The sequence below is a fragment of the Geotrypetes seraphini genome, chromosome 1 (assembly GCF_902459505.1).
Source record: "Geotrypetes seraphini chromosome 1, aGeoSer1.1, whole genome shotgun sequence".
NCBI lineage: Eukaryota > Metazoa > Chordata > Amphibia > Gymnophiona > Dermophiidae > Geotrypetes > Geotrypetes seraphini.
Genome location: NC_047084.1, coordinates 444,814,244 through 444,839,767, shown reverse-complemented (window position 1 = coordinate 444,839,767; position 25,524 = coordinate 444,814,244). Strand labels below are relative to the sequence as shown.

At 42.7% G+C, this 25,524-nt stretch overlaps 1 protein-coding gene across 4 annotated transcripts in view; it reads left to right on the top strand.

Annotated features, from left to right (window-relative positions):
• Positions 1 to 25,524, top strand: part of BNC2 (basonuclin 2) — a 1,455,515-nt gene that overhangs the window by 619,438 nt on the left and 810,553 nt on the right. Inside the window, exon 1 of one of the 4 annotated variants that reach the window (XM_033920423.1) lies at positions 13,506 to 14,178. The exons of the other annotated variants lie outside the window; for them this stretch is intronic. Coding sequence (XP_033776314.1) covers positions 14,137 to 14,178 — 42 coding nt within the window. The 5' untranslated portion in view covers positions 13,506 to 14,136. Of the gene's footprint in view, positions 1 to 13,505; positions 14,179 to 25,524 lie in introns of those variants that run through there. 4 annotated transcript variants of the gene reach the window in all.

Sequence of the window (25,524 nt, the reverse complement as noted above, 5' to 3'; positions counted from 1 at the left end):
ACAGCTAACGTCGTTCCTCTGCATAAAAAGGGTTGCAAGGCAGAGGCTGCGAATTATAGACCGGTGAGTCTCACTTCAATCATGTGTAAACTCATGGAAACACTAATTAGATACCATCTTGAATGAGAGGAGTCTCTGGGATCCCAACATGGATTCACCAAGGGAAGGTCCTGCCAATCCAATCTCACCAGCTTCTTTGACTGGGTAACAAGAAAGCTGGACTTGGGAGAGTCCTTGGACGTCGTGTACTTGGACTTCAGCAAGGCTTTTGACAGCGTCCCACACCGCAGGCTGCTGAGCAAGATGGAATTGATAGGGTTAGGAGAGACACTAACTGCATGGGTCAATGATTGGCTAAGTAGCAGACTGCAGAGGGTGGTGATTAATGGTACCGTCTCTAAAACATCGGAAGTGACCAGCGGAGTGCCGCAGGGCTCAGTCCTGGGTCCACTCCTCTTCAACATATTCATTGGGGATCTGACTCAAGGGCTTCAAGGGCTGATGACGCCAAACTATGCAATATAGTAAGTGACTGCAATCTACAGGATACTATGGCGCTGGATGCTATGGCACAGGACCTGCATACATTAGAAAGTTGGTCCTCGACCTGGGAGCTGGGCTTCAACGCCAAGAAATGTAAAGTCATCCATCTCGGAAGTGGAAATCCATGCAAAGCTTACACCTTGAATGGAGAAACTTTAACCAAGACTACAGCAGAACGAGATTTAGGAGTGATCATCAGTGCAGACATGAAAACTGCCACTCAAGTGGAGAAGGCTTAATCTAAGGCACGGCAGATGATAGGTTGTATCAAGAGAAGTTTCGTCAGCCGGAAGTCATAATGCCATTATATAGAACATGGTGAGACCTCATCTGGAATACTGTGTGCAATTCTGGAGGTCACATTACCGTAAAGATGTGCTCAGAATTGAATCGGTTCAGCGGATGGCCACCAGGATGGTCTCGGGGCTCAAGGGTCTCTCGTATGAAGAAAGACTAAACAAATTGCAGCTCTCGAAGAACGTAGGGAGAGGGGAGACATGATTGAGACATTTAAGTATATCACGGGATGTGTCGAGGTGGAAGATGATATTTTCCTTCTCAAAGGACCCTCGGCCACAAGAGGGCATCCGCTCAAACTCAGGGGAGGGAAATTTTGTGGAGACGCCAGGAAGTACTTCTTCATGGAAAGAGTGATTGATCATTGGAACAAGCTTCCAGTGCAGGTGATCGAGGCCAGCAGCATCCCAGACTTTAAGAATAAATGGGATACCTATGTGGGATCCCTACGATGATCAAGTCAAGGAATAAGGTCACTAAGGTATAGACTTGAAGGGGCGGATCAGTAGAGTGGCAGTATACTTAAGGGGGTCAGTAGACTTAAAGGGGTGGGTCAATATAGTGGGCAGACTTGATGGGCTATAGCCTTTTTCTGCCATCATCTTTCTATGTTTCCATGTTTCTATGACCTTTCTCAGGGACCAGTGATCATAGAAGATCCAGATCGCTAATCTCTTACAGCATGGCTCTTGAGCATGTGACGTTAACATGCAAGGGATACTCGGAGGTAGTCATTGCTACTCTGCTCAGTGCCCAAAAACCTACGAGGGTCTCTGTTTATGCTAAGGCATGAGAAACTTTCCAGCACTGGTGCATTAAAGAGAAGGTGGAGCCTTTCAATGCTTCGATCTCCGTGGTGTTAGCCTTCCTCCAGGCTGGCCTTGACAAGACTTACAGTGGTGTCCCTCAGAGTTCAAGTAGTGGGACTCTCTTGTTTCAGGGTGTCTCATCCAGACATTACCAGATTCCTAAAGGGGGTGCTGAGGCTCAGGCCACCAGTAAAACACCTTTTTTCCTCATGCAACCTTAGCATGGTTTTGCAAGGCCTCAGTCAGGCTCCTTACGAGCTGCTGAAGGAAGAAGCATCCTTGATGGATCTGACACTCAAGACAGTTTTTCTTGTGACTATTACCTCAGTGAAAAGAGTCTCGGAGCTTCAGGCTCCTTCTTGCAGAGAGCCTTTCCTCAAGTTCACAGAGGCCGGAGTTTCTATGTGCACAGTTCTGTCCTTTTTGCTGAAGGTTGTTTCGACTTTCCATGACAATCAAGAAGTCAGATTACTGGCATTCTAGTTCACAGGTTCTAAGAAAAAGGTTTGGGTTCTGAAAACATTGGCTGTGAGAAGAGTGCTTCTCTGATAGCCCGAACTCGTTGGTGACCTCAATATATCTGACCATCTTTTCATGCTCACTAGTCAGGCTAGACGTTTCCAAGGTCATGATCTCCAGATGGATCCATAGGGCCATTTCATCAGCATATATTGCCTGTGGGAAACAGTCACCAGTCTCCTTGAAGGCACATTCCACTAGAAGCATGGCTTCTTCGTGTGCGGAAGCTTGGGCGGTCTCCCCCGAGGAGATTTGGAGGGCAGCAACTTGGTCCACTCTACATATATTGTCCAAGTTTTACAGAGTGAATGTAGTAGCTAGGGAGGACTCCACCTTTGGTTCCTCAGTGTTATGTGCCGGCGCAGTGATTCTGACATAGATTTCTGGGACTGCTTTTGTACGTCCCGTCTGTCCACAATGATACACCTATTGCACTAGAAAAAGAGATTAGGTTCGTACCTTGCTAATATCTTTTTTAGTAGATAGGTGTATCATTCTGATGCTCCACCCTGTCATTTATCTCCTCCGCCTGCCTATTGTTTCATTCCGAACGTTTGAGTTTAAGCTGAAATTTGGGTGTCAGTCAGACCTTAAGGGTATGAAGAATAGTTTATTGTTACAACACATTGGGATATTATTTGAGATCCATAAATGTTTCTGTTTGGCATAATTGTTTCGCTGTTTTGATTGTTTGTATATAATTTCAGAAATGAAAGTGTCCTCATTTAGTTATGTATCAAATAGTAATCAAAAAATTTATTTTCAAAAATTCTTTCTGATATATCTGATCAATTTCAATATTCTAAAGTTAGCAAATAGCAGTAAATATTTTGATTCAATAAATTAGTATAATAACTTAGGTTATCATATAGCTGAATGGGGCTCTGACATGGATCCACGTTTCACTAGGGCTGTTTCAAAGAGATACCCTGTTTTCCAAACCCGCTACCAGCCTTATGTCTTTTTCAACAGAGTTGGGTTTTTTTATCTGAGGGTATCTCACAAAACGTACTGATTGATTTTTTTTTTTTTTTTTACAATATCAGTAGCTTCTAATTTCTGGTTTTGTTTAGGTTTTTTGGACGTCTGCATTTTTTTTGAAAATGAGCCCCAGAGTATCTAAATTTTATGAAACCACACTAGGGGCTCCTTTTACTAAGGTGCATTAGGGCCTTAACGCGCGGAATAGCATGCGCTAAATTGCCCCGCGCGCTAGACCTTAACGCGAGCATTGAGCTGGCGTTATTCTAGATGCGTACCGTGTGATTTAGCGCATGGTAATTTTGTGCGTGTGCTAAAAACGCTAGTGTACCTTAGTAAAAGGAGCCCTAAATGCTGGCACTAGTTGGTGCCGATTTCTTTAGGCGACCTATATAGAATGAGGCTCCGAGTGCTTTAACTATATTAAATAATTTGACATGATCTCTTTTGTGAAAGCAAATTTGAGAATAGCTGCAAACTGCAAGCGTTTCCTGATTGAACTCTAGTCTTCTTTCCCACTTTGGTTGGCAGAATCAACGTGTGTGGCATTTCAGTATACAAAATGCCAGATGTATGAACTACTGACTGGCCAATAGAAAGTTCAGCTATTTCAGGTGTAATCTTTAATCACAAGCAAAAAACAAAAGGAATTGACCCCAAAATATCCACAAAGAAGAAAATCCAGAGAAAACCCCCCCAAAAAACTCTGTGGAGTGACAATGTTCCTAAATGGACTTTATTTGAAAGTGTCAAAGGTACACTGAAATCATCCACATAAAATAATTTCATCCACATAAAAATAAATCATCCACATAAGAGCCTTAAAGGACCTAGTCCGCTAGGGATACAGGACCCAAGCAGTGTCTCACTTCCGGCTCACCACACAATTGTTTCCCACATACTCACCTTTATAGGACCCCCAGGGACTCCTGAAGAAGACTTTTTGTCAAAACGCGGACGTGTTGGGTCCTGTATCCCTAGCGGACTAGGTCCTTTAAGGCTTTTATGTGGATGATTTATTTTTATGTGGATGAAATTATTTTATGTGGATGATTTCAGTGTACCTTTGGAACTTTGATACTTTCAAATAAAGTCCATTTAGGAACATAGTCACTCCACAGAGTTTTTTTGGTTTTATCTTTAATCACAAACCAGGTCTGAGATAATGATTTGCTACAATCCAAGGAACTTCTGTAATTTAACTACTATTCTCTGAAGCTGGCAAATAAGTTTCTTTGGAGTTGACTTGATAGGCCACAACAAACATGATGAAATTACCAGCCTTTTTTCTAGGAGACTGTTTGTTTCTTATAGCTGAACGAATACAATTTTGTTTTTTTTAATGGCATAATATTGACCCATAATAAATGTCACTGTCGCCTATTACTTTTCAACAACTTTTTCGGTGTGTTTGTGTGCATGCACACGTCTTGACATTTAGGGCTCCTTTCACAAAGCCACACTAGGGCCTTAACGTGTGGAATAGCGCCTGCTAAATTGCCACGCGCGCTAGCCACTACTGTCTCCTTTTGAGCAAAATTTCAGCTAGCGCGCGCAAATCCAGTGCGTATGCTAAAACCGCTAGCGCGGCTTTGTAAAAGGAGCCCTTAGAGATCTTGCTTCTATTATTTACTCTCGCCTGTTTTTACATAACCATGGTAGAGGTTTTTACTGCAGGCCGGTGAGGTAAATTCTCCAACGCTCACAGTATTCCTAAGAGTGTCGGAGCATTTATCTTGGCGGCCTACTGCGGCTTTGTCTAAAAAGAGCCCTCTGTTTCTTAATTTTGATTTTTTTGCTGTGTGCAAGATTTGTTTATATACTTTAAATTTCTTTTGTTGTACTGTAATTATGCACATGATTCACATTGAACACAGGGTTTCACGTAAATGTGACATTTTTTTTTCAAGTAAATTAAATATTGTATTGCAATTTTCATTGATTGGAAGCGTCAGCAGCTCTTCTACCAGACATAAACTTTTATTAATGTTCTAAGACACTCCAGGAATCTTACAGAAGCAGCACTGGAATAAAAAAATTAGAACTCCAGTCTGATTGCTCTTGTTAGGCATGATGGGAACATTTAAAAATAAGAAGAAATCCAAAGCCACATCCATTGATCTTTGAAGAGCCTTGAACGTGATTTCTTTGATGAGGGACAGAGAGGGAAGAATGTGTGAACAGGATGCTGTGAAGTTTCCTCTTTTTTTTATGTAGTAAAAAAAAATTAAACAGAATCTCTTTTTTGTTTCTTTTGTTGTCTTTTTTGGGATAAAAAGACAGCTTGCCTGCCAGGTGGGTTTCTGCAAGCCTTCACAGTTTGCTTGTAGTCAGATGTCATTTGGTTTGTGACAGTTTTTTTTAAAATCCTAAATGGCTTAAATATATTAGTAACTCAAAAAGTGGCCAGAATAATCAAGAAATGACTTGATAAGATGGTTGTGAGAAAAAATGAGACTGGTGGCATTAAACTGAGTAGCAGGAGTGGAGGTAGGGGTTTTATTTTGACTTGTGTTATACACAGGAACCAGTCAAGCGCATTGTAAATCTGGACTACAGAAAGTGTTTTATGAGAAAGAAGTCGGAGGCAGGATGAGGCTCTTTACAATACCTTGCATGAAACAGATCTCTAGTGAACCAACCTCTCTCTGCTTGCAGTGTTGTATTTTATTGAACTGTACAGCAGATATAGCGGGATTGCACTGGTGAGATGAGTTGCCAAGTGCTTTTTAGTTGGAAAAGAGTTGCATAGTGGTTGCATGTTTTGGCAAAGAGTGACCCAAATCTTCCCAGTGACTTTGGTAACAATGGAGTTTCAGCTTTATGGCCTGAAAATACCAGAATGCTCTGAAGGTCGGGAGATTATTTGCTTGTCGAACAAAACTGTTACCGGTATTTGAATATGAACCTTTGGGTCTAATACATCCCTCCTGTAGACATTTCTGCTGCAGTGACAGAGAAGTTCATTTTTTTTTTTTTCATATTATTTACCATCTTCAATAGGGTGCATTGGTTGGTGGAGACTACATGAGGTTGCTCAATCCCAAAGCTGCCAAATTACTCTATTCCAATAGGGAAACTTCTTGGTCAGTCTTGGTTTTCGACATATATTCCAAAGCAGTGTGTTTATTGTAGTCCCTGAGTCTATGCATTGGGATCAAAACTGTATGTTTCTTAGCAAATAAGGATGAGGCTGTCAGAAACCCAGAAATGGCCCAAAATCTCCCTCCTGGAATTGATTGACATGGCAAATCTGCTGTCCAGGTCCTTTCTTAGGCAGACTCGTACATCCAGGGGTTCTCACCTGCCACATCTGCTCTTAGGCAATGTCCAAGATGGCATCTTCAATAAACCAAACTCGTACAATTTTCTTTTGTCAGTTAAATTTTGGTTTTCATTCTTCTTCTTTGGATATTAGTGAGATACCAACATATATACATGAGCAGGGAAATTTGTATAATTTTAAGAAATTATTGAAGATGTTTCTATTTTGCAGGATGAAGCATGGGAACTGAGTTTTTAAGGTAACTTTAAGCGCTGGTTGCTGGCATGTTCTGATTGTCTGGGTTTAGTTCGTACTGTATGTAAAGATGTTATAATTGTGTATGTTCTGCTGTGACCCGCTTTGTATAAAGCGGGATATAAATAAATAAACTATAGCTTCTGTTGTGTCAGACTTTCTCTTATTTTGTCAAGGTGTTGCTGTGCAGATCCTCCTGAAATGTCGTGTGGATTCAATGGGGTGCTGAAATGTTCTCAGCCAAACAACAACTTTCTAAATTCTGAGCGTTATTTTGCCACTATAGTTGAGCTAGATTCATGAACCTGCCGGATCGGGACCGATCCGTGTCCAATCTGGGCAGATCAGATTAATTCTTCAATTCCTGGAAACGCTAGGGGACTGCTTCCTGGAACAAATGGTGGGAGAGCCGACGAGAGGAAATGCCACCTTGGACTTGGTCCTAAATGGCATTACGGGACCGACAAAAGAAGTAGAAGTCACGGTTCCACTGGGGACGAGCGATCACAACATGATCAACTTTAAACTTAACATCGGGAAAGGGAAACGTACCAAAACCTTAACCATGACCTTAAACTTTAAAAAGGGAAGATACAATAGCATGAGAACCATGATGAAACAACGGCTCAAGAAAAAGATGGACAAAGTTAAAACAGTAGATCAGGCATGGTCCCTACTGAAAAATACTATCACGGAAGCACAAAATCTCTACATTCCACGGATTTCCAAAGAAAGGAAAACTAAAGGCAAAGGAGAACCATCATGGCTTACTAGAGAGGTGAATGAAGCCATAAAAGAAAAGAAGGACTCCTTTAAAAAATGGAAACGCACGAAAACAACCGAAGCTTGGAACAAACACAAAGATGATCAGAAGAAATGTCACAAGGCAGTGAGGGATGCCAAAAAGGACTATGAGGAGAAAATAGCGCAAGAGGCTAAAAATTTCAAGCCCTTCTTTAGATACGTAAAAGAAAAAAAACTGCCAAAGAGGCGATGGGACCGCTGGATGACCAGGGAAGAAAAGGGTAAATCAAGGAAGACAAACAAATTGCAGACAGACTAAATTCCTTCTTTGCATCTGTCTTTATGAAGGAGGACACCGCAACAATACCAGAAGCAGTGAAAGTGTTCAAAGGAGTAATAGAAGACAGCCTCACCACAGTAGAAGTGGACTTGGACCAGATATACTACCAGATCAACAATCTTAAAAGCGACAAATCCCCTGGACCTGATGGAATTCACCCGAGAGCCTTAAAAGAACTGAAAGTTGAAATCAGAGAGCTTTTGCAAAAACTTGCCAACCTGTCAATTAGAACTGGACAGATACCGGATGATTGGAAGATAGCGAATGTCACGCCAATTTTCAAAAAAGGATCAAGAGGAGAACCGGGCAACTACAGACCTGTGAGTCTTACGTCTGTCCCTGGAAAGATGGTTGAAGCACTGATTAAAGATAGCATAGTCCGGCACTTGGATACACACGACCTGATGAGAGCCAGTCAACATGGCTTCAGGAAAGGGAAATCATGTATGACTAATTTACTTCAATTTTTTGAGACCGTTAACAAACAAATTGATAGTGGAGAACCGGTGGACATAATATACTTGGACTTCCAGAAAGTGTTCGATAAGATGCCACATGAAAGACTTCTCAGGAAACTACAAAGCCATGGAATAGAGGGAGATATACTAAGATGGATAGGCAAATGGCTGGAGAATAGAAAGCAGAGAGTGGGCATAAATGGGAAGTTCTCAGACTGGGATAAAGTGACTAGCGGTGTGCCCCAGGGCTCGGTACTTGGGCCCATCTTATTTAATATTTTCATCAGTGGCCTAGAAGAAGAAACATCCATTGAGATCATCAAGTTTCCAGACGACACAAAGCTATGCCGGGCAATCAGATCGCAGAAGGATAGCGAGGAACTCCAGAGTGACTTGTGTCAGTTAGAGAAATGGGCGGAGAAATGGCAGATGAAGTTTAATGTGGAAAAGTGCAAAGTAATGCATTTAGGCAGAAAGAACAAGGAACACGAGTATAGAATGTCAGGTGCAACTCTGGGTAAGAGCGAACAAGAAAAGGACCTGGGAGTACTGATAGATAGGACCCTGAAACCGTTGGCACAATGCACGGCAGCAGCAAAGAAAGCAAATAGAATGTTAGGCATGATAAAGAAAGGAATCACAAGTAAATCAGAGAAAGTTATAATGCCGCTTTATAGGGCAAAGGTCAGACCACACTTGGAATACTGTGTCCAACATTGGTCTCCCAACCTAAAGAAGGATCTAAAACTGCTGGAGAGGGTGCAAAGACGAACAACAAAGCTAATAAAAGGTATGGAGAACTTGGAATACGAGGAACGACTTAAGAGACTGGGATTGTTCTCCCTTGAGAAAAGGAGACTGCGAGGGGATATGATCGAGACTTTCAAAATACTGAAAGGAATCGACAAAATAGAGCAGGAAAAAAAAATTATTTACAATGTCCAATGTGACACGGACAAGAGGACATGGACTGAAGCTAAGGGGGGACAAGTTCAGGACAAATATCAGGAAGTTCTGCTTCTGGAATGCTCTCCCAGAGGAGGTTATTGTGGAATCCACCGTTCTAGGATTTAAAAGCAAACTAGATGCATATCTCCTTACGAGAGGCATAGAGGGATATGGGTGACTAAAATTACGCCAGGTGTACACCTGGCTGGGCCTTCGCATGTGCGGATTGCCAAACTTGATGGACCGAAGGTCTGATCCGGAGATGGCAGTTCTTATGTTCTTATGGGGGCGATCGGAGGAACACCCCCTTCTGCTGGCACTGATCGCTGGTGTGCATCCCGACGCATGCGCAGACTATCTGAAGATGGTCTGGGCATGCCTATCCGAGCCACAACTTTAAAAAAAACCAACTTGTAACTTTTTTTACTTTTTAGCCCAGCGAGCCCTTGGTTTTAACCCACTTTAAACCCGTGGGTTAAAACCATGAGCTCACAGTTCGGGGAAGGGCAGGATGGCGATTCGGGAGAGAGCAGTTGGGAGAGATTGGGGCAGATCAGGCAGGAGAGATCGGGGAAGAGCAGGACACTACCTTCATACTCTTTTCCCCCACGGAAAAGGAGGAAGCCTCCGCTGGAGAAGCTCTTTGTTGATTTTTTGAGGAATATGGTAGAGGCCATTCTATTTAAGTTGGAGGTTGAGAATAGAGAATGACACGGGGACATATTTGTCCCCATTCCCATAGGAACTCAATTCTCAGTCCCTTCCCTGTCCTATTCCTGTAAGCTCTGCCTTAACTGCACAAGCCTCGAACACTTATGATTTTAAAGTGTTTGATGCTTGTGCAGATGAGGACAGAGCTTGCAGGAATGGGGCAGGGACAGGAAAAGAACTTGCCAGGATTGGAAAATGAGTTCCTGCAGGGATGGGGAAAAAATTTGTCCCCGTGTCATTCTCTATTCTCAACCTCCAACTTAAATAGAATGGCCTCTACCATATTCCTCAAAAAATCAACAAAGAGCTTCTCCAGGGGAGACAAAATGTTGGATGTCTTTGATTATGACTCTCCTCTTAAGGAAGCTGTGACAGTGCCCATTCCCAACAATGTACAGATGAAGAATTGAGAGGCCCACTTTGGGCAGGTTGTACCTAAGAAATCAGACTCTATATACTGAACATGGTTTCAACCACTGGAAATGGTATGGAAGCTGTGGCTTCTTGAAATCAGGAGCCTTTTGAACTCTATGCATATTCAGATGGTTCCCAACTTTGAGAAGCTACACCTTCTACACTATTTCCTGGTGGTTTAAATTACTCTAATCCCCCCCCCACACACACACACACGCCCCAGAAGCTTGAGGACCTATGCCTCGGCTTCCTCATGTAGGGATGCTCAACCTCTAGAATCTTTTGAGAGAAACATTTTTCAAGGCTCAGTGCTCATTTCCCACATCCAGTCTTACCAGTATTTATGAGCATTTACTTGAAAACCTTGGTGAGTAGTATACTAAAGTTTGTGGATACTCTTCCACCAGAGCAGACCACAGAACTTTGCCAGATAGCCACTAAGCAGGAGGAGTGCAAAAAAACACCTGACTTAGGCTAGTTTTAATATTTCTGCCATGCCATCCAGACTTTCCACTATAGATATCAGCATGTATTGGACCTTGAAGCAGCAGTTCAGGAAAAGTTGGCAGACGACCTGTGCCAAGATAACAGCATTTATGGGGACAAGGTGGTGGACCTCATAAAGAAGAGAACTGATACTATCAAATTCCTGTTTCACCCCCTCCTTCTGTGGTCTCTACTTTTCTGAGGTTTGTGGGTAGAGGTTGAAAGAGTGCCTGCTACTTTCAAAGGTTTATGCCTTCGATCCATCCTTCTTAGCAGGCTCAGCCTTTGCATTTTGGTCCTTTGCAGCAGTGTCCCCAAAAGCCCCAGCAGGGGATGAGCTTTTGAATGGCTCCAGCAGTGCACAACTACAGTAAAAATATCCATCCCAAATGACCCATCAATAGGAGAGATGTTCGATTATTTCTTAGAAAGGTAGTCTCATCTAACCTCAGACTGGTGGGTTCTGCAAATAGTTGAGAAGGGTTACATCCTCAATTGGCATCAACCTCCTCCAAACTGCCCACCAAGAGTGTCAAAATTGAACCCTCAGCACCAGGATGTGCTCACAGAGGAACTCTCCTCCCTTCTAAGGGCCCATGCGCTCAAAGCCATCCCACCAGGAAAAGAAGTGACTAGGGATTATATTCCAGGTAACTTTCTTGAAACCCAAAATGATGGGGGGATAGCGTCCCATCCTAGACCTAAGGACCCTGAACAAATATCTGGTCAAAGAAAAGCTCAGGATGATTTCCCTAGGCACCCTTCTTCTCATGATTCAGATTCAGAAAAATGATTGACTAAGCTCTCTGGACTTAAAGGATGCTTATATCTATATCCAGATATGTTACAGTCACAGTAAGTATCTCAGATTTTGAGTGGGGAAACACATAAGTATTGTGTTCTGCAATTTGGTCTCACATCTGCTCCAAGTGTTCGCAAAATGCCTCGCTGTAATCGCAGTATCACTTTGCAGACAGGGAGTGTATGTGTTTCTCCATTTGCATAATTGGCTGGTAAAGAGCACATCATAGGAAGGTGCTCAAGAATCAAAGTAGAGAACGATTCAGATGTTGGAGCTACTAGGGTTCATTATCAACTACCCCGAGTCCTACCTGCTCCCAGCACAGTAAATTGGAGTACATAGAGCCCTGCTAAACATGGTTCAGATTCAGGCCTACATCCCTCAGGTTCTCTTCTGCATTGGCCTTCAGGTTTAGCACAGCTGGCAGGTCACTTCTTGAGGTTATTGGGCCCCATGGCCTCCATTATGCATGTAACACTCATGGCTCACCGCCACCTAGTGGATTACAGCTTTCCAATGGAGTCAGGCCATGGGGAACCTTGCAGATGTCATCTTGGCCCCCATGTGATACTGACCATGGATGCATTCAGTCTGTCAGAGATTGGCTGTTGAACCAAGTTGTTTTCATTCAAACACCCTTTTGGGTTGCCATGTACTATCTCAACAAGCAAAGGGGTTTGGGATTCTATCCTTTGTGCCAGACAGCATTTGGGATATGGCAGTGGGCCTCCAGGTCTGGCATAGAACTCGGAGCCACATACCTAGTGGGAAAAGACAACAGCTTGGCAGACAGGCTGAGTAGGTAATGCAATTGCACTAATGGTTTCTCAGTATGGGCATTGCCTGCAAGATATTCTGAGAGTGGGGCACCCCCCTCATTGGATCTTTGTGCCACTTATCTCAAAAGCAAAGTACTTCAGTATTGCTCCAGATTCAGATCACATGGCTGCTACCTTCGGATGTCTTACTCTTTGATTTAGAGGAAGACTGCAAAAACTCAAGCAGGACCAGGGAACCATGATTCCCATAGCACTTTTGTGTCCAAGGTAGATTTGAGTCCCTCTCCTCCTGGAGTTGTCCTCAGAAGATTCATGGAAATTGGAGTGTTTTCCTGACCAGGGCTCTGTCAGGGACATCACCCACATGGGAGAATACTTCTCCTGCTGTCCTTGGAGAGCACGTCTTAAAGGTAGTAACTTTGCTTTTCCCTATTTGTTTTAAATGTGCCACTGTGAAACTTCATGGTGAGTCCCCTAGTCTGTCTTCTTTTTTTGCAAGAGTAAACAATCAATTTGTGTTTACCCTTTCCATTTCATTCAGGATTTTATCTCCCCTCAGCCGTCTCTTCTCATTCTGTGGTTTTGGGGCTGTTCCCAAGCTACCCCCTCCCCCCATGCCAGTGCCTACCCTTCCAGCTTAGGCATCCTACATGCCTGCTGTCTCACTAGCTGTAGCTTTGACTTCCGTAACGATACCTAAAATCAAGAGGAGAAATGACATGGCATGATGTAATGTCAAGAAAGCCAAACAGGCAGCTAGAACAATCACATATCATACACAAGTTAAACCTGATATTAAAATTACTGATAGAATTAGGGTTACCATAAGACTCCAGAAAAAGGTGGAAACATCTGGGTTTTTACTTCCATTGAAAGCCATGGAAGTAAGGAGGACAGATTGATTCAATGGACGTAAAACCCGGATGTCTCTCCATCTGTCCTTTTTCTACAGCTATATAGAATGAGTAGGATGATCACGCATAATCACAATTTTCTTAACAATTCGAAATAGGAAGGGTGAGACTTTGAAGAATGTCGTGACTGAAAAGATGGTGACATGGCACTGCAGTCAATTTTTAAAGCTCAAAGAGCCCCCCCCCCCTCCCCCGGCTGCAACCTGCTAGAGCTGGAGGGCAGGGCTTTTGAAACTCTCCCAGCAAAGCTCAGGAGGAGGAGTGGGTGGGGCCAGGTGATCGGGCCTGTCGACCAAAGTCGCCTCCTGCACTCAAGCGGGGCCAGAGTGCACGCGCCTCTTGGCCCCTTCCTGAATGTGATCTCTTCGACGCAGTCACTTTTCTTAGAAAGTTAGAGGAGCAATCCTGTGTGTTTCTGAAAAACTTCTTGCATTTCCTTCTGTCTCGCTCTCGTTTTCTCCTTAGCTGAAAACTTTTCTTTTAAAAAAAAACAAGCACAGCGCTGATGTCCCGGAGTTGTCTCAGCGCAAGGAAAGAGCTGATTGTCACGAGACCTGCAGGGCCCCTCTCCCCCCTCCCCTTCGTTATTTTGTCAAGAACAGGGACAGTTTTGTCCTGATAAGTCATTGGAACATATCAGAGCGTGTCACATGAAGAAGCCGCTGACCTTTCAAGCCAGCTATCGACTTAACTAAGCCCTGAAAAAAAAAAAAAAAAAAAAAAGCAGTGGGTGCTGAGAAAAGGAAGCGAGCAAAGGCCAGCTTACTGTCACTCCATATTACAAGATCCCGTTAAGAGCCACAGCACATGGACCTCGGGGAATGAAATCAGTGGCAGGAGGAGGGACTCTAATGAAACTACATATGGCAAAATGACATCACAAATTGGATTCTGCTATCAGCTGCCAAATAAGGTAACATTGATCAACGCAGAGAGCAGAATTCTATTGTGGACGCCGAGGTATTTTGCAGGCTGAATTAGCCGTCAAGGTGCAGGGTTGGCCAGTTTTAGCCAGGCTGCTCTCTGTCCGCCGCTGCTGAGCACCTTGTAGTCCTGCACGCGCACCACTATGGAACTGGTTCTGAGATGCCTATCAGTGGACCTTAATGTGTTGATTTATTTTTCAAGTAGGATGCGGTCTCCTGTGTGGGTGGGGATCAGCCAGTCTAGTTTTTAAGGATATCCATAATTTGCTTGCCCTGTCTCCACTGTACAGCACATTTCTGTCGTGCATATTCATTGTAGATGTCCTGAATACCAGAGGAGGGTACTTCAAGGCCAACTTAAGAAACACTGGATTAGAGGACTGTATTTTTGTAAATACAAGTAGTAGTGATTGCTTAAATTTTCAAAGCTGTAGGTCTCTCTGGTAACTTTTCTCCTGTTTCTTCTTGCAATGTTATTTTCCTTATCTAGAGAAGGGAATCTCCTTGTGCAACCCTTTGTTTGAATAAAATAATGTTTCTCCAGCTGATGGTAGAAAAGCCTCTAGCCAGTCCTGTTTTCAGGATAGCCATAATAATAACTATGCATGAAGAGATTTGCATGTCTACCTCCATTGAATATGAATTTGTCTCAGGCATAATTATTATGGATATCCTGAAAACCAGGGCATGCTAGAGCAGCATTAGAATAGAAGGATGAGCATGGAGAATGAATATATATGCAGCAGATGTTATTAACCCACTGAAATTAATGCCATTTGTGGCACATGTGTACTGTTAGGACTAATATAGTGAAGGTATTTCTCCAGATTTTGTTTTAAAATCATGTAAGAGTTTATGGCAGGGCTTTCCAAATTGTCCTGGGGACTCTACAGTCAATAACCATAATAAATAAGCATGCAACTGATTTGCATATTCTGAGGACCCTGATGGATACAAATTGTTCTCATGCATATTCATGGTAGATATCCGAAAATCCCCAACTGGAGGTGGGGTCCCGAGGACAATTGTGCAAAGCCCTGGGTTATGTTTCAAAGCCTAATGTTGATGTTGGACAGGAGATGAAACGATTAGTGCACAGAAGAGAACTGGCTCTCTCCCGCCTAAACAGATCAGCTAGGTGCAAGGAGTATGATTAAGGGTACCACAAAGATGGATTGTTATGGTTAGCAAAGATTTGTATTCATTTGGTGAGTGAGTCTTGGTGCCATGCCTGGTTACCAAGAAGGCTTTTCACTGTGACACAAAACACTGTTTTTTCCTGGGTGTTAACGCTAATTTCAAAGAACACTCCGCTCAATATTCAGACTGCAGGAGACAGCTGGCTATCTCCTGTGGTTGCTGGTGAAACTGAAAATTCAATGCCGGTGCTGTTTCTGGCGACCAGCATTGAATTTCCAGTGTTTTTGACTGGCCGAGACATAGCCAGGTAAGCCGATATTTGTTGTCTGGATGGCTGCCCAGGTCCTAGCAGCCAAAGATAGACTTGCCTAAAAAGCCACTGAACTTTGCTGGCCAGCCGCCAAATATTGGCAGTGACCGGGCTAGCCACTGACCTGGATATTCAGCAGCCTATCTCCTGCTGATTATCAACAGATAGCAGGCTATGTGATATTTGGCCGGCTAGTAACCGTTCCTGGATGGCCAAATAGTATTGAATATCAGCCAGCTAGTCTTTTTATGAAAAACCCTATACCCCATTTTTCTTGTCTCCTCTCTTGTCAGTCCTTAGGCCCAGATTCTCAAAACTTTAATGCGGTCACTAAACTGGTTTCCAGTGGTTTAGCCTGCATGCATTTTAGCGGCAGAATATCCAAAACCGCTTATTTCCGTCTTTAGCAAGCTTTCTAGCAGTCTCCAACACTGCCATGCAAATGAGTTCTTCAACATTAAAATGAGCACTCCGGTGGATTATTAAAAATTGCCAAGCCATTTTCTAAGAGCAGCACAGGCTTTTGGTGACAAAAATTAGCGACTGGTGCAGGGGTGACAGTACAGTTACAGCACTGTTTAAAACCCCGACAGCACAATTTTAAACCCTCTGCAGCGGGAGAGATGCCCATTATCTCCCACTGCCACACATCATCCCCTCTGCAGCGGGAGAGATGCTCACTCTCTCCCGCTGCCAAGCAACCCCTCTCCCCAGCAGCGGGAGAGATACCTATTATCTCCTGCTGCCACACAACACCCCCCCCCCTCACTGCCTCCGACCTCTCTCCCCAATACCTTGAATTAGATGGCTGACTGAAGGGATGCCTACTCCCTCCAGCCAGCTGGCCCAACTCTTCAAAATGGGCTTTCCCCTCCCAGGTGCATCCCGGTGCATAGGAGGGACCTTAAACAACCTGGGCCAATCAGAGCCTCAGATCCCTCCCTGGATGCACTGGGAAGGAGCCTAAGGCTCTGATTGATCCGGACGCCCCATAGGAGGGGCCTTAGGCATCTGGGCCAATCAGAGCCTTAGGCCCCTTCCCGCTGTTGTATTTTTGGGGTGTTTTTTTTCTTTTTGCATTTTTTCTGCGTATGTGCCCATCGTTATCACCAGTGGCAGGCACATACAAATTTATATGGGCGTTTTTGGGAGAATGACTCATGTTTTTTAATTTGATACCAAAACAGCTGCGATAGTAGCCCGTTGTTTTTTAACGCGTGTTTGTTTTTTTTTAGAGTCTAGGCCTTTGTGATTTCCGTGACCCCGTCATGTTACCCTAGTGCCAGACTCTAGAGGCATGATGCACAGTAAGCTCCTGGATATTTAGAGAGGATTAAATAATTTGCAGCTCAATGACACCCTGAAAGGGTTCTTAAGGGACCTAAGGCTTGCACTGCATTTTCTCTTGCCATGCTCATAGAAACCTCCTGCTCTCCCCACAGTCTTGTTATCTTGGTACTAACCTAAATGCAAATTCTTTCCAGCTAATTGGACTTCACTGGGTGTACATGTATCCATGCCTAGTTATGCCTATGTAGATTTGAACACATATTCCCCCCCTCCTTTGTAATGATATTTTTCAGAATGAATAATTTGCAGGTGCATTCAAACATGGAATGAGAACAAAAATGTTGAAAAGCCTCCTAGATGTGAAAAGATGAATGAAAAAAAGGATGCTAGGATTTTGTTTTAAACAAAACAGATTAAGAAGAAATCTCAAAAGAAAACCTGATTGGAAGAATGGATTTTTTTTTGTGTGTGGTTTGTTTTCGGGATGCTTTCTGGTCAATACAGGGTGTAGTCCTGGTTAACACATGTAATAATCAATTATTCGTGAATGCTTCAAAATATTTGAGGAACAGCAGGGCTTATGTTGTTTAAAGCAATAGTCTTAGAAAAATGTTTTCTATATTGGGCCTGATATTCAAACTTGTTTATTGGGGTGTCAGTCCTGAGGCAATCATTCTTTTGTTTTCTGAGATCAGGGATGGGGGTAGGGGCAGCTATTGTTATTACATTCTTAATCCTATCTTTTAAAAATTGTTGGGCCTCAGTAAGAGAAAATACATTTACTGTAGGATTCATTAACCCATGGCATTGAGTTTTCAAAGGTTAACAATTCTCAATATAAATTTTCCTTAGTTAAATTGTGTTGAAACATTCAATTTTGAACAAGAAAGCGAGTAGGGGAAGGGACTGTACACATCAGCCTTAGAAACAACGGAGTTTATTAAAAGTAGTCATGTATAAAGACTGATACATATATATAAATATAAAGCCCTTCTCCTTTTTGGACCCGACACGGTCAATGTTTCGGCCTCCAGTGAGAAGCCTGCTTCAGGGGTGAAGGCGTCAATCCAGTAGATGGGGCTGTAACACTTAAAACATCTAAAGGAATGGTTCTGGACTCATCCTGATGTTCACAAGAGTCTGAAAAATTCTGAATAGCATACAAAACTCGATGGAGAGCTAGAAGGATATTTGGGTGCAAAGGGAGAAGAATGGCGAGTAGGAATAAGTAGGTATTACTGTAAAGCTCTGATGAGAGCTCATCTAGACTACTGTGTACAGTTCTGGAAACTGCACCCTCAAAAAAATATAAACAAGATGGAGTTGGTCCAGAGAACAGCCACTAAAATGGTCAGTGGCCTTCATCATAAAGTGTATGGGAATATACTTTGTTAGATGGATATAATGTTAGATGGATGTATATTGGAGAAGAGCAAAGAATACCAAAATCCCCTATACTTTTGCTTCATCAGTTACAGCAAAGCTTTTGACTGTGTGGATCATGATCAACTATGGAGGTCTGTAATTTTTGATGATCAATAAATGGAGTTTCATCTTTTAGATGTATATGATGAAATCTAAGCAGCACCTTCAACTGGGATCCAAAAGTATAAACTGAAGATAATAATTCTTGCCAATCCCCAGTAAGATCAGACCATGGAAGTTGTGTAACATAGTGACAGATCTGGAGATAAGCAAAATGGTCTCTTTGGGGTAGATCAAATTCCTCTCTAAGTTGTGAGAAAGATTTAGGTTGATCCCCCCTCCACAACAGTTGAGACAATAATTTTATACCCTTAGAATCCCAGGCTAAAAAAGTGGGTTTGTCAAATCCTGGGGGAAATGTACTATTGAATCTATTGGTAAGAAGGGTGACACCTTAGAGTTAATCCCATGAAAGTTGCAAACCCATCTCCAGACCTGCCTCAAAAGTCTATATAGTATATACTGTCCAACCACTGAAGGTTCCGCTGATGATAAATACACATTAAAGTGTTCTTTATTAAAAAAGGATAACTCCAAATAAATATTAATGAAAGTCATGGTACCCTGAAACCATCATTAATGTGTCTCACACCATAACTAATGGTCAAATAAAGTAATTTCAACAAGCCCTGTCCATCCTTCTATAATGTTTTTACAGCAGTACCAAATGAAAGTCTCACCCTCTTACCCTGCCATAAATATTTTTCAATCATCTGTGTGAGTTTATGTTCATCTGAACACTTTAAGTACTGTGGTAAAACCTGAAAAACATAAAACCAGCTGGGCAGAATTAACATGTTGTATGAATGACTCTCCCTGTTACTGACAGTGGGTATGCTTGTCACAAACACAATCTGGTGGAAGTAGATTGAAATAAGGGGGAGATAAAGAATACAGATGAGACAAATCAATAGATATATAGTGAGTCCCAAGTACTTTAGATGTGAGAGAGCCCATTGTAATGGAAAATCTCCTACCCATTGGGGCCCATAATCAAAAAACATAGACATCCAAAGAGCGTCCTTATTGCCAGGATGTCCAAGTGCTGATCAAAACCGTCTTTCTGTACATCTAGTGAGGTGTTCCAGCCTCTGTATGTCCAGAGCATGAGATGGGCATGGTGAAGGCGTGTTATGGGTGTGCTTTGGGCGGTCTCAAGGTTGGGTTAGACATGGATGTCTTGCAGCAATAATCAAACATTTTTCAAGATATCCTGGATGAAACTTATATGTTTGGAACTAGACCTGATTTAGAAGGGTCTAAGTGCTACAAAGTTGCTCAAACTGACCAGATGACCACTGCATGCATCAAGATAAGACACCCTCACACTATCCCCTCACACCCACAAAGATCAGAATACAAACATACATACCTGTCTCCAGAACATCAGCACCTGGTATAGGAAAGCCTAGTAGAGCTGCACCGAAGTAGCTTAAGTAGCCGGGAGGGGTGGGGGAGGGTGGCTAGTGAACCATAGAGAGGAGGTCCCTGGCCCATAAGCCACTCTAACCACTGCATTCATGGTGAAAAATGTGCACCCACCCAAACCTCCCAAAACCCTACTGTACTGCCATATAGGTGGCACCTGCGGCCATAAGGGCTATTGGGGTGGTAGACAGGTGGGTATAGTAGGTTTTGGGGTGTTTGGGGGCTCACCATGACCTATAAGGGAAGCTTACAGCAGTGCCTTGTAAGGTGCCCCACTACTCTTGCCATGTCTGGGTGGCCAGTCCATCACTTTGATGGTCCCTCCCACGTCCAAAAGGTCTTTTTCTAGACGTTTGGGGCTTGGATGTTTTTTTGGACAAGAAGGAGATATAAAGATAGACGACTTAGTGGTCTGGACGATCAAACGGCTGTACGTAGAAGTAGATGATTCTCAAAAAAAAAATATTGTTGACATATTTTTCGAGAATGGACTTTAGATGCTGCCGACTTTGGACGACTTGCTCAATATTAAATGGCAATAATCTTCAAATCCGGTTGTTATATAATTTCTCTCAGTAAGTACTAGATTTGTGAAAATGTTAATATATTTTTCTAATTCAAAAAGACGCCTCAGCCCCACCTCTCCACCACTGTAATAATTTTATACTGTGGGAAGCATGTTGTGGCACTTCATCATTGGCTGTCAATTTGATTTCTTTTATGTTCATTTAGTTTTTCATTTTGTGCTGTATATTTTTTACTAATAAATACGTGTAAAAAGTTGTTTAATACTTATCTCAGCCAAACCCGGGAATCAGACCCGACATGTTTCGCACGAGAAGGTGCTTTATCAAGGGTCTCCCTGTGTGACAACAGAAAAGAAGCTGTACCATACAATTGTGCTTAGCCCTTTTCTTGAAAAACTTTTAGATATACCTTCACCATAACACTTACAAATATGAAGACTTACCAAGGCTGCTGCTGTCATCCGACTCCAACTGAATTGTGAGCAAAGATGGCGTCGTCGTCCTTAGACTCGGAATTTAAATCCTCCCTCTCTTGATTCCATTGATCCCGCCCCCTGCAGCTGATAGGCCCAAAAATTACATCACTGATCCCCATTCAATCTCGTTGTTTAACCCTTGCGGTGCAACAGTATCTAACATAAATATGAACCTTTGCTCACTCTCATTTAATTTTACTTTGTCACCTCCCCCAGTATCAAAACCCTTAACTTTGTCAATGACTCGCCATTTCAAATCGTTTATGGTATGTTTGTACTTAAGCCAGTGCTCCGTCAAAGGTGCTTGCAGTACCTTATTAAGTATGCGCGATTTATGTTCCGTCAGCCGCATCTTAATTTTCCTACTGGTACGCCCGATGTATACAAGGTCACAGGGGCAGATTATCGCATATACTACCCCTTGAGTGTTACAGTCAGTCTGAAACCTAGATTTTAGGGTCCATTCTCTGCCTGGGACCTCCCATGTATCTCCTACAATAGTGGAGGAGCACCATTGGCATTTCCCACATGTCCCGTGGTGCCCCTCCATCTTTACCTCCCTAATCCCATATTTCTGAAAATTACACGTATTTATTAGTAAAAAAAATATATTTATTAACAGCACAAAATGAAAAACTAAATGAACATAAAAGAAATCAAATTGACAGCCAATGATGAAGTGCCACAACATGCTTCCCACAGTATAAAATTATTACAGTGGTGGAGAGGTGGGGCTGAGGCGTCTTTTTGAATTAGAAAAATATATTGACTTTGGACGACTAGCACCATAAGTCCAAAATGGACTTAGATGGGTTTTTAAAAAAAAATTATGCCGCTCTATAGAGAAAGAGTCAGTTTGAATGCTATTAAGCAACAATGAGGCCCTTGAGTTAAAATATAGGGAGCGAATAACTGCAACATACCATTCCTGAACTCCAGTATTGTCTAATATGTGAAAAAAAGGCCAACTAACAATGTCAAATGCCTTGGCAGCATCCAAACTTACAAAAAGAGCTGGAATACGAACATGCTGGCAGTGGGCCAAGGCAAGCAATACCTTTCATACAGTGCAGATGGATTGCCTGCCCTTGACAAATCCCACTTGATCTGCCCCAGGAATATAAAGAGAAAGGCGATCTGCTAAGATATGAGACAATATTTTAAGGTCAACATTTATCAATGATATGGGTCTATAAGAGTCTGGGCTATCTACCAGCTTCCCTTATTTCGGAAACAGGGTAATCACTGCTTTATTCACAAAATGAGGGAAGGTGCCCTGTTTGATGGCTGCCTCAGTTTAAAACAACAAGGGGCTACTAATCTGAGTAGTTAAAGCTTATAAAATTATCCAGTATAACCATCAGGTCCTGGCACTTTCTTGGGTTTAGTAAGCTTTATTGCTTTCTGAAGTTCCCTGGGTTGCAGTAGTGATTTTAAGAATTCCACAGACCCTAAAGAAAGTTTGAGCATACCAGATAATCCTGAATTAACTTCACAGAAGGTGTTACATCTGTCCTCATCTGTACATTTCCTCAAAAAAGTTGTAAAAGCATTGTGCCACCTCCCACGCCCAGGACATCACTACTCCATTTGGTTTATGAATGGAAAGCATTGGGCATCACCCTTGCCAAGTATTAACAATACAGGCTAAAATCCTGCCAATCTTGATTAAATTATTTATTCAAACCTAAAAGTTAGATCCCTATAAAGTATAAGCTAATAAAAACAGTATAGCTACTTAGTGGTATACGAGCCTACGAGGAAGCATCAGCGGTAAAAAGCTCCATAAATTGATATCTTATATATCTGGAGTGCTGCTTCTGACGGCTCTGTAAATACTGCTTGAGAATTGTTTGGAAGCCATTGAAAGTATTTTATCACAAAGCTCTGCGAAGAATATTTTCAGCTTATAAATGGAGTGATTTGCACAATGTTGTAAAATCTGGTATTATAGCAAATCCTAAAATCTTCTCAGCTGGTTTAAGAGATTTATTACCAAAGCACTGCAAACAGTATTTATGAAAATATTGGGGTAGACCAGGTGGGAATTGTAAAAGGGACCATTCTTTATAAAAGGGACTCTTAATGAGGTTTGGGGGGAGAAGTGTAACCCATACAGAGCAAAGGTTAGACCCTCACACAAAGACATGGGTGGAGTAGAGGGATAGCCTTCCTGGAGTAGCAGTTACATCCCTAACTAACTTAACTTGGCAGACTGACTGGGCTAATTTGATTTTTATTTGCTACTATAACCGCATAAGATAAAAACATAAGAACTGCCACACTGGGACAGACCGAAAATCCATCAAGACCAGTATCCTATTTCCAACAGTGGCCAACTCAGGTCCTAAGAACTTAGCAAGGGTGATGGGTCTTAAGTGCGCGAGACAGACACATGCCGAGAAACAAGCGCCGACAATTCAGCGGTAGACTTCAGCGTGCCGCAGAAAAACCTTCTTTTGAAGGGCTCCAATGGGGGGTGACTCTACTTAATAGGGATTGTGCTGCCGTGTTGGGGGCGTGGGGGGTGTAACCCCCCACATTATACTGAAAACTTAACTTTTCCCTAAAAAAAAGAGAAAAAGTTGTTTCCAGTATAATGTGGGGTTACAACCCCTAAAACCCCCCCAACGCCAGTGCGATCATTGTTAAGTAAAGTGAGGGAGTTCCCCACCAACACCCCCGTCGGAGCCCTTTAAAAGAAAGTTTTTCTGCGGCGTGCTGAATTGTCGGCGCTCATTTGTCAGCGCGCGTCTGTCTCGCGCGCTTAAGACTATGAACCCTTAGCAAAATCACAAGTAGTAAAACAGATTTTATGCTGCTTATCCTAGGAATAAGCAGTGGATTTCCCTAAGCCATCTCAATAATGGCCTATGGACTTCTCTTTTAGGAAATTATCCAAACCTTTTTTAAACCTGGCTAAGCTAACTGATTTCACCACATTCTCTGGCAATGAATTCCAGAGTTTAATTATCCGTTGTGTGAAGAAATATTTTCTCCAGTTTGTTTTAAATCTACTACTTAGCAGCTTCATCGCATGCCCCCTAGTCCTAGTATTTTTGGAAAGAGTAAACAAGCTCCATTCCACTCAGTATTTTATAGATCTCTGTCATATCATCCCGAGCCATCTCTTTTCCAATCTGAAGAGCCCTAGCCGCTTTAGCCTTTCCTCATAAGGAAGTCGTCCCGTCCCTTTTATCATTTTTGTTGCCCTCTGTACATTTTCTCTAATTTTGCTATATCTTTTTTGACATATGGCGACCAGAATTGCACACAGTATTCGAGGGGCAGCCATAACATAGAGTAATTCAAGGGCATTATAACATTTTCATCTTTGTTTTCCATTCTTTTCCTGATAATTCCTAACATTCTATTTGTTTTTCTTAGATGCTGCCGCACATTGAGCTGAGGGTTTCAACGTATCCTCGAGGATGACACTTAGATCCTTTTCCTGGGCAGTGATTCCTAATGTAGAACCCTTCATCAAATATCTATAGTTCGGGTTCTTCTTTCCCACATGCATCACTATGCACTTGTTCACATTAAATGTCAACTGCCATTTTGATGCCCAGTCTCTCAGTCTCACAAGGTCCTCTTGCAATTTTTTTACAATCCTCTTGCGATTTAACAACTTTGAACAACTTTGTGTCATCAGCAAATTTAATTATTTCACTAGTTATTCCCATGTCTAGATCATTGATAAATATGTTAAAAAGCAGCAGTCCCTGCATAGACCCCTGGAGAACCCCACTATTTACCCTTCTCCATTGAGAATATTGACAATATAAACCTACTTCAACATATTCATTGGGGATCTAACTCAAGGGCTTCAAGGAAAGGTAACCTTATTCGCTGATGACGCCAAACTATGCAATATAGTAAACGGCTATAATCTTCAGGATGCTATGGAGCAAGACCTGCGTACTTTAGAAAATTGGTCCTTTATCTGGCAGCTGGGCTTCAACGCCAAGAAATGTACGGTCATGCATCTCGGTAACGGAAATCCTTGCAGAACTTACACCCTGAATGGAGAAACTTTAGCCAGGACTACGGCAGCACGAGACTTAGGAGTAATCATCAGTGCTGACATGAAAGCAGCCACTCAAGTGGAGAAGGCTTCATCTAAAGCACGGCAAATGATAGGTTGTATCAAGAGAAGCTTCGTCAACAGGAAACCTGAAGTCATGATGCCATTGTACAGAGCCATGGTGAGACCGCATCTGGAATACTGTGTGCAATTCTGGAGGCCACATTACCGTAAGGATGTGCTCAGAGTTGAATCGGTTCAGCGGATGGCCACCAGGATGGTCTCGGGGCTAAAGGGTATCCCGTACGAGGAAAGACTGAGCAAATTGCAGCTCTACACTCTCGAGGAGCGTAGGGAGAGGGGAGACATGATTGAGACATTTAAGTACATCACGGGACGGGTCGAGGTGGAAGATGATATCTTTCTTCTCAAGGGACCCTCGACCACAAGAGGACATCCACTCAAGCTCAGGGGAGGGAAGTTTCGTGGAGACGCCAGGAAGTACTTCTTCACGGAGAGAGTGATTGAGCACTGGAACAAGCTTCCAGTGCAGGTGGTCGAGGCACGCAGCATCCCAGACTTCAAGAACAAATGGGATACCTATGTGGGATCCCTGCGAGGTCATGCCAAGGGATAGGGTCACTAGGACT